The 10,017-nt window shown below is 42.0% G+C and overlaps 1 protein-coding gene across 1 annotated transcript; it reads right to left on the reverse strand.

The window, feature by feature from the left end:
- Nucleotides 1–2,648: 2,648 nt before the first annotated feature.
- On the reverse strand, nucleotides 2,649–5,495 carry LOC147439545 (uncharacterized). Its single transcript, XM_086484329.1, has one exon. The coding sequence runs from the start codon at nucleotides 4,744–4,746 to the stop codon at nucleotides 3,916–3,918; it is 831 nt and encodes a 276-aa protein (XP_086340455.1). The 5' UTR covers nucleotides 4,747–5,495; the 3' UTR covers nucleotides 2,649–3,915.
- Nucleotides 5,496–10,017: the final 4,522 nt, after the last annotated feature.

Here is a 10,017-nt window from a genome sequence, read left to right on the forward strand (position 1 = left end):
TCTTAACATCTTTTCACAGTAGATCTTTTCACTGTTCGTCTAACTCTAAACCCTAAACCGTAAGTAATTCTTGCGTGGACTCGATCTAACGTAAATAAGCGTAAATCTAAATAAACGTAAATCTAACTAAAAATAAAGCTAAATCTAATTTAACGTAAGTCTAATGACTAGAGGTTGTCTAGATGGTCATTGTGTCGGGGATGTAGTGACTCTTGCCGCCCTGAAGATCCACCTTCTTCCCTATCTTCTGAAGACATTTCACCAGTAATTTTGGATCGACGGAGCCCACCATGAGTGAAGGCAGCAATACCCTATATTCCATTGAGGGCTTTCTTCACCCGCTTCATGCAGGCATCGCAGTCTATGGAGACCTAAATCTAATCTAATATAACGTAAATCTAAATCTAGCTTAAATAAACGTAAATCTAGTTAAAAATAAACCTAAATCTAATTTAATATAAGTCTACATATAACCTAATCTTTAACGTCTTTTAAGATAGTTTCCTACGACGTTATAACTCTCTTCTTCTTGTGTGTGTGCGCGTGTGTGGATGTGTGTGCCAATAAAAAGAGATAAATGGTATAACCTTTCTATCACCCATGCCAAGTATGATAGATTGATTATGCCATTTCCCTCTTGAATAATAGGTCTTGAGTTCAACTCCTCGTCGGCTAGATCTTTAGGTCTTTTAATTTTAATTAGTTTCCTACGACGTTAAATTACTTTCTCTCTCTTTCTCTCTCAATGTGTGTGCGTTTTTTTGGATCATATGCATGTTTTCTCTCTCTTTTCCTATCTCAATGTGTGCGTTTTTTGTTTATGCATGTTCTCTCTCTCTTTTCCTCTCTCAATGCGTGCAATTTTTGTTTATGCATGCTCTCTCTCTCTTTTTCTCTCTCAATGTGTGTGCATTCTTTGTTTATGTATGTGTGTGTGCGTTTTTGTTTTTGTTTGTACTCTCTCTCTCTCTCTCTCTCTCTCTCAAAAACACTATGTGTGTGTATGTGTGTGTGTGAGAGAGAGAGAGAGGGAGAGAGAAGGAGGGGAAGGGAACATGAGAATGAGGAGAGGGAAGGAGCATACCTGGCTCTCCTTCCTCTCCTCGTGTGTGTGTGTGTGTGTGTGGAGAAGAGAGAGAGAGAGAGAGAGAGAGAGAGAGAGAGAGAGTGAGGGAGAGCGTTACCTGTTCCTTGCTTGAGGGCGTCGAAAAACTCAGATCTGAGATCTGAGTTTTTGGGCGTGCTCGGTTATTTTTTTACCCCAGCCGGCGTCGCTATGAGCGTCGCAAATTTCTTTGTAAATTTGCGACGCTCATAGCGACGCCGTGATTTTTTTTTTTTAGCGTCGCTGTGTCAGCGTCGCTAATATGAAGAGCCTCTTGTAGTGAAATTTTCATGATTCTTGAAAACTACTTGACTATTCTAAAGGTTGAACCTACACAAAAACATACACAATCCGTCCTTCATGGGGGTATCAAAATTGAGGCAGTCTGGGGCAGGCAAAAAGAAGAGAAACCTCTAGACACCCTTCAAGGCTCCCGTGCTTCTCAATTGGGACTGGGGCAACCACAAGCAAGAAACAACAACAACAAGCCCACAATTAAACCAGTGAAGGAGCACCACCTAGTTATAGAGCAAACTAGGATGCAAAAGAGGAGAATTATAGAGAAAACCCGCAATCGAGCAAGAGATATACAATAGACCTTACACGAATGCAACACACTCGTAGACAAAAAACACAAAAGAGAGAGAGAGAGAGAGAGAGAGAGAGAGAGAGAGAGAGAGATTGTGTACAATCTAGCTCAACCTTATGATTTGCACAAGAAGGTACCTAGAGCTTGGGGGTTAAAATGACAACACTTCATATTTGGTTATAGCACTATGCACTAGCACATTTTCTTAGAGTTATGGGAGCCCTCTCACCATCCACCCTCTTACAATGGTAGCCAAAGCAACAATCGAATCAATGAATCACAAGCACGAGCAACGAGAAAACAACCTTCAATGAACAAGTTACCTTATGGAACTGAGTGAGTTCTCTAAGCCAGATTGGAAGAGAAGTGTGCGCCTTTGGAAAACAATTGCACAGAAGCTATCAATTTTATTGATTTTGGAGTAGATACAACAACGATGGGAGGAGTATAATTTACTCGCACTCACTCACAAACTCAAACTAGCTCAAGCTTGTCTATGCACCAAGGTGATGGTGTATAGACACTATAACATATGCGCGGTATTATCGCTCACATTACCGCAAAAAAACAAACAAATTTGTAATATGAAATTTCTCGTATGTGGAAAAGGCTGCGGCGACAGTTGCGGTAATGGTCTAGCGGTAACAGACGCGGTAATGCCTGCGGCTATATTTTCGCGCCTATTACCGCCTGCTTTACTTCAAATATACCCGCAACAGTTACCGCGTGGATGTTATCGCCAGCATTACCGCAGACGGGTTTATTATAAAAAAACAGATGACCGTTTGGATTGTCCTTTGCAGGACCATCCAAAAGGTCATCTATTTTTTTTATTTATTTAAGACATTTTACTAAATTATTATTAATTACAACAAAATATCACAATTGGACAATACATTGAGCCAAAAAAAGATTGATAATTTCATTTACATAAGTGGAATTACAATTGGGGGAGCTATTGAGCCAAAAAATGATAGGTATTGCATTTACATAAAGGGCAAAAAAAGCCCGCGTGTACAAAATAGAGTATGGTTATGTGGGATAGGGCAAACGGGGCCCGCTTATACAAAATAGAGGATGCTCATGGGGGAGATGGAGGCATTTCGCGTGGAACTCCTTGACTCTGCAAAACTAGAAAAAGAAACAATAAACACTAGGTTGGTAACCTAACAAGACATAAAAGTGTCCTTTCAGGGTTTTGAAAAAAACCTCCAAAACCATAGTAGATCCACTCATTTTGTAAAATCCTTTCATGAGGTTATAGTTCAAGGCCTACTACACATGGAAAAAATAAGAGACTTGTAAAATTTCTCATCTTTTGGTTACACCAAGCCTCCAAAGTTGATGGACCAGTACATTTTCATCAAAACAGTCATTTCTTACGTTTTTTTGTATAAAAATAAGATTAGGGATTTTTGTAGGACTTGAGATAAATTCCCTAGTTAACTTCAATGGGTTGGTGATCAGAGCATATGATCGCTTCTCACTCACTATTTTTTGTTTTGCCAAAAGAAATAGGTACAAAAGCTTTTCCTTTTCCCTAAAAACTGGGGCTTGGCCTCGTATCACACGCTTGAATTTTTCGGTGAACTCCATGCATCCAATGAAAATACTATATTAACCTTCACATACTCGAATGCACTCTACTGCTACAAGTGTCAACAACCTTCAAATCGGATCCATTGAGTCGCTGCTAACCATTGGGCTTCATGTATCCACAGAGCTTCGAAATTGCCAGAATAGTGAAAGCATTCAACATAGTACATATCATGGCTCTCGTTGACGATTACACCCAACCAACCTTTGACACTTTTAGGTATCCCGACCAGTACTTGAGCTCGAAAACCACTTTTGGTCTGCCAAAATCCACATTTGACATACACTGTCCTGGCAGGTAGAGTCTCCTGCACACATCTCGCTCGAGATTCCATATCATAAACTCTATGGCATTTGCATCCAGCATCCCTTGCCTCGTTTCCAATCTTGTGATATATGCATTTGATCCTGTCACCTGTGATAGCAAGACACACTTTCACTTTTGACTAGAGTGCTCCATCTCGGTATACCTGTTCAATGCCCCCGTGATTTGCCTCCAAACTGCCTTGCCTTGGCTTCTTGCACTTCATTGTACCATCATTGCCCAACCCCTGGTTGAACATTCATGCTCAACCGTAGCATTATTTAGATAATATATCATTGCATAAGAAGAAACTGATAGATACTATGTACAAGAACTAGATAAATAGCAGTAGATAGATAGAGAGAGATTCAGTAGATGTAGCACCTGGCCACCTGGATCAAATGGAAAGCCATAGGCTCTCCCAAGCATAGTGTAAGCCCCTCCTGGGTCAAAAATATGGCATCGATTGTAGCCATCCACTTGAAAAACATATGACTTCAATCCTCTCTTTGCACCTGCAAGCCCAAGAATAAAATTTTGGAGCACCTTGGCATGGCATATACCTTCAACCAGTATCCAAAATCTTTTCCCGCACACAAAATGAACTTGTGTACATTGAAAAATGCCTGCATCAGACACCAAAATGCTGCTTCTTGCTAGAGAGGGCTCCATAGCATGATCTGCCTCCAAAAGCCTTTTCAATCTATGCACATCTGCTTGCATAACATCCTTAAGCACCAAGCCCATCCAAAGCATAGCACAGACCTTGAATACCTTTTTTTTGGCCTCCGATTGTGACATAGAGAAGCATACAGATTCCTCCTGTTTATCATAGACCTGACCAAAGTGCCCAAGCACTAGCTCGGGAAGTGCCTCTTTATCCCCACAATCGATTGCGACCTGCTCTTCAGTCACCTGCTCTATCACCACATCATTGGAAAAGCAAGAAAAAATTTGATCCCACACTTCATCACCTGCAAGGTTGGCAGTATCCTCCTCTTTGCATGTGACCCCGCTCTCACAAATTGCACATATACCTGTCTCCATAACGTCAATTGTCGGAGCTATCTCTCTACGGCTACACACCATCTTTGGAACCCTATAGTGCACCTTGACATGCTGGTCAAGGCAAAGTTGCCCCACCCCTTGCATAGATAAAGTATCGTGGCATACCTCTACTTCACCTTCACTCAAACTTGATGTAGATAGCAGATCGCTTTATTCCACTATTTCTTCAATGTCTTGCACTTTTGCATAGTAGGTGACGTCAAACATGGCTTTCCAATCTTCGTCATAAGCCACAAAATCCTCCACAAAACTGGCACTTGAATCACTCCAAGCATCTTCGTCATCACATTCATATCCACTAATGAGTCTTTGATACTTTCGTCTTGAAATCTTGGACAAAACAAGCTCGAACCCTTGACCATGATTGCCTATTGGAAACCTCCAAATTGTTGAGCCAGGTCTTTGCTTTGCCCGCATCACTTGTGACAAACCTCTCAGCTTTGCTTCGTTGGTTAGCATCTGTAGTGACATCATATACAACTCTAGATTGCATATCCAATCTTCTGTATCTTCCTCACCAATGAAAACCGACGGACTGCAATCTACAATCATCTTCAAGCTGTAGGACTTCACCGAGGAGCAATCAATAGGTCCTCAGTGGGGGCACCCCCGATGGATAGGAGGAAGTGGGAACAAACCCAACACATAGGTAAGCTGCCTCTCTATAGCCTAGGAACAATACCGCACCCCTAACCACACACAATCACACAAATGCACACTTTATGCAAACTTCAATTTGCACACTTGCGCCTATGAACAACACTGGCTGCACACACTCACACATAAACACCTCAACACAACAAATCCATCAAAACACCATCAGATCCCGATACCAATTGATGCATACATTCACACAGGCGACACACGCCTCAAACCACCTCCAAAATCCATCCACACATTCTCCCTTCCTCTCTCTCTCTCTCTCTCTCTCTCCTCTCTCTCTCTCTCTCTCTCTCTCTCTCTCTCTCTCTCTGTGTGTGTGTGTGTGTGTGTGTGTGTGTGCACACTCACAGCCTATCCAGAGCCACAACTACCATGGTCGATACTACGCACAAGACAAGACGAACAGATGAGAAGATTGGTGGCAAATCCAACACAAAAAATAACCCAACCAGACCATAAATCTACGTATGCAAAGCAAAAAACTCGGGTACAATGATGGTTAATGTCGACTATGTGCTTTGATGCAATACTTGGCGGCCACTTATGCTTATTGAAAGGCAGCTCCTTGGCAGCCCTCTTCCTCCTCAAGCTTGGCCGCTCATCCGATTGGCAGCTCCCTTCCTTCTTTTCCTCTTCTACCATGCATTCACTGTGCACTTCCCACTGGTCCTCCCCTTGAGCTTTCTCATAAGCTGACCTCCATGGAGCCCTTTCTGACCCTTCTGCTCTTTCTTGGCACCCGTTTCATGGCTCCTATAGTATGGCTTGATGGGCTGCCTTCTTGTCAAGAGTCCGACACTCAGGTGGTGACCCCCTTCAAACTGTCCTTGCAATCGGTACCACTCACGTCCATGCAGCCCTTGGCTCTTTCAACTCCAATAGCCCTTCATAAATCCCCCCACATGGCGCTAATCTCTCTTCACCAGCCTGCCCCCTCTCGACGGCAGCCTCCAAATCCTTACCTTATGCAGCCCCTACAAATGGCGCAGTTCTTCCCCCCAGGGAGCTTGCGACCTCCACCTCCTGGTCCCTCCTCAACATCGCAGTCCAGCCCCTTTTCTCCTTGCAGAGCATCCCTTTTTGCCTCTCCCCTCTGGTCACGGCCTTCTCTTTCTCCATCCACTGATTCTTCTCATCTCCAGCCCTTGAAGTCGCCCCTCATGCATGTCCCTTCCTGTCACGATTCCCGACCTCCTATAATACTGCCCTCCTTGTATCCGGCTCTCTCAACCCTGCTGTGGTGCTCCCGGCCTACAGAGGAGACCCACGACCCTCTTATTTCTCCAATCCCCGCCACCACTGGCGGCCTCCCTTGCTCATCTGCAAACGGCACGCTTGGCATCCCTTCTTCTCCTCCATTCAAACTTCCTGCATACCATGCACTACTTGCGGCATCACCCATCACCCGCATGCAAAAACGGCCCCTCCTCCTGCCTACTATAAATGGCATCTCGCCATGCTATCGACCACGTGCACGCAACACCCCTGGGCCTACTGCAGTATCGATGCGACCTCTCTGCATGCCACGGCGTTCGTCGTATTTTTCCTATTTTAATTTAGTCTTTAGTTCTAGCTTTACCTTTTCCCTAAAAAACTCGGGCTTGGCCTCGTATCACATGCTTGAATTGCTCAGTGAACTCCATGCATCCATGAAAACACTATATCAACCTCCACATACTCGAATGCACTCTGAGAAGAGCGGAACTGCTACAAGTGTCGGTAACCTTCAAATCGCATCCATTGAATCGCTGCTAACCATTGGGCTTCATGCATCCATAGAGCTTCGAAATTACCGGAATAGTGAAAGCATTCAACATAGTACATATCATGGCTCTCGCTGACGATTACACCCAACCAACCTTTGACACTTCTAGGTATCCCGACCACTACTTGAGCTCGAAAACCACCTTTGGTCTGTCAAAGTGCACATTTGACATACACTGTCCTGGCAGGTAGAGTCTCCTGCACACATCTCGCTCGAGATTCCATATCATAAACTCTATGGCATTTGCATCCAGCATCCCTTGCCTTGTTGCCAATCTTGTGATATAAGCATTTGATCCTGTCACCTGTGATAGCAAGAAACACTTGCACTTTTGAATAGAGAGTTCTTCATCTTGGTATACCTCTCACCTGACTGCATCAAATACCTGTTCAATGCCCCCGTCATTTGTCAACAAACTGCCTTGCCTGGGCTTCTTGCACTTCCATAGGTCGACCATCCTCAGCTGTACCAACGTGGGTAGGTGCCTCAAGTGTAATCTAGCCACCAAGCAAGCAAACCATAATCTCTCATCTCTCATCCATAGTGGATACATACACTCCTCACAAGAGTGGTTCCTCCAACTTTCAACAAACAAATGGCAACTTCTCCAATAAAGTTTGATCGTAAAGTTGAATTAGCCATCTACATAAAATGCATTTAACTTTCTTTGATCTCCTTTAACGAGTGACTTATTTATTATACAAAATCTAAGTGCAAAATAGAATATCAACCATAAAGATATCAATTGTATTACCTGAATAATACTCTCCTCGAAGATTCCATGAGCTCTGAAATTTTTTCATCCGACTCTTTTGTGTTGAGCTTACTCCAAAGCTTCACAAAAGCTTTATCAATGTGCTCCCTCAACCGGTGATGAAACCATGCTTCAAAGCCCTCCGGTATTTCTTCAATCATTTTTCCTTTGATCCTTAAGCATTGCTTCAAGATACTTCTCCAATACCATTATTTACACAAGTACATTCTAAATTTCATTGGACTAATATAACGCTCAGAAGTAACATCATCTACATGGCAATGCATCAAAGAGAACAATATTTCTTTTTTCTTACAGAGAAAAAAAATAAACAAACCATAAATGCATTGATTCATTTGATGATTTCATGTGCATTTTTTATCCAAGGATTATTACCTCTCCGGTGATATTTTAGAAGTTGCCAAAGAGTGGACCTTGTCTCTTGTAAGGCCTTCCTGATCCTTTTCTCTTATCCATTGAAGTTAAACAACAAAGAGAAGAACCCTTGGCCATTGGCGGGGTTGGCAATGGTCAACATCTATGTTGCATTTGCACGAAATAAGATCTAATCAATTTTTGAATCCAATAAATCAAATCCAAATGACATGTCAAGTTACAATTTTGTAGAAATTCAAACATGAATGGTGAGAAAAGAAAGTGATTACCTTATAAGCTCTTTCTTTGAATATTTTTTCTACTCTTCCTTGAGCAAGCATTTCCTTTTCTGGCACTGAAATCGAGGGATCATTGATCTCTTGCATCTATTTGACAAGAGACAAGTCAAACTCTTCCTTTTGTAGAGCAAGTAGAAGAAAAAGTAAGATTTTACAAAATTGTGCCAAGCTTTAGAAATTACATAAAAAGTATACTTTAAGGCAAAAAAATACACCTTGCATATGAGCATTTCCAATAAAAGAGCAGGAGCATTGTACCAACTCTCTTTAGATGCCTTCTTCTCACAAGCAAGCTCTATCTCTATCCATCGAGCCCAATCTTGGGTAATGTCTTTCATTAAAGAATCTTTGCTTGCCACAGCTAGTTTTTGGAACAAAAAGATCTCCTAACCAAAATTTGTACCAATCCTAAACCACAATATCTTAAATTTAATGGTAAGAGAATGACATCGATAAAGTAATAGCAATATCTTTAAAAACAACAAATGAGCCTACTCATTTTGAGAGATAGAGCTAGCATAAGCTCCCCCTCTGCACTTCTATCAACATAGATAAATTGACACTTGACAAAACAATGTCTCCACTTTATCACTGAAAATTCTACAATAACAAAAGGGAAAATTAGAAAGCCTAGAGTAATATAAGACAACACTATATTAAACAAAAAACAAATCATTTACGTGTTTTTATTAAGCGCATCCAAGTTTCAAGCAGTGATTGCCATCCCAAACCATGATTTTTTCCCCCTTAAGTCTTCCTACTCAAGAGGAAGAGAATTATCACATCGCTTATTTCTCGTGAAACGGGCCCCCCTTAATCTTTGTCTGAGTCGGAAACATAATGTTGATCAGGGTCAGGCTTCTTAAATGACACAAGAAATGGAGCTCTAAGCACACTGTATCCAGACATCTCAAACCTTTTCACCAAGTCCTCAGTGCCTCGACCCACTGCTCTAATGGATTCATTTTCCATCAATCTGCAGAGCGGAATGCAAGGAGGTTCCCCACCTCTCTTTTCAATAAAAACCTCTACAATCTCCTCTAATATGCAACCATGAACATCCTTTCCAAACATTGTTGGATGATCGGTAGGTTTAACAACAATTATCGTTGCTTCATACACACTTTGGGCCGCCACTCCACCTTGTGTAGCATGAATATCTATGAGCTCCTCTTCTTCATGCACATTACTCAATATATCCTCTTCTTCATGCACATCACCCAAAATATCCTCCTTCTGACGGACATTGGAAGAAGCAATGGAAGATCGTGCATTGGCTCTATGCCCTGTAGTGCCAAACCTAATGTGTATCCTACTCCTAAAAACAGTAAACAATAAGACCACAACCAGGGATTTAATATTTACGTAATTACGTTAAATATTGTGTGATCACAAGGTCTTGGTGACACATTTACATGATCACAGTAAACATGATCACACATAAACCGGTTTAGGGTGACTTACAAACCCACAAAAATCCCGCCGGGCTTCTCTGTTTC

Source organism: Adiantum capillus-veneris, chromosome 16, assembly GCF_014529385.1.
Source record: "Adiantum capillus-veneris isolate H3 chromosome 16, ASM1452938v2, whole genome shotgun sequence".
In the NCBI taxonomy this organism is placed as follows: Eukaryota; Viridiplantae; Streptophyta; class Polypodiopsida; order Polypodiales; family Pteridaceae; genus Adiantum; species Adiantum capillus-veneris.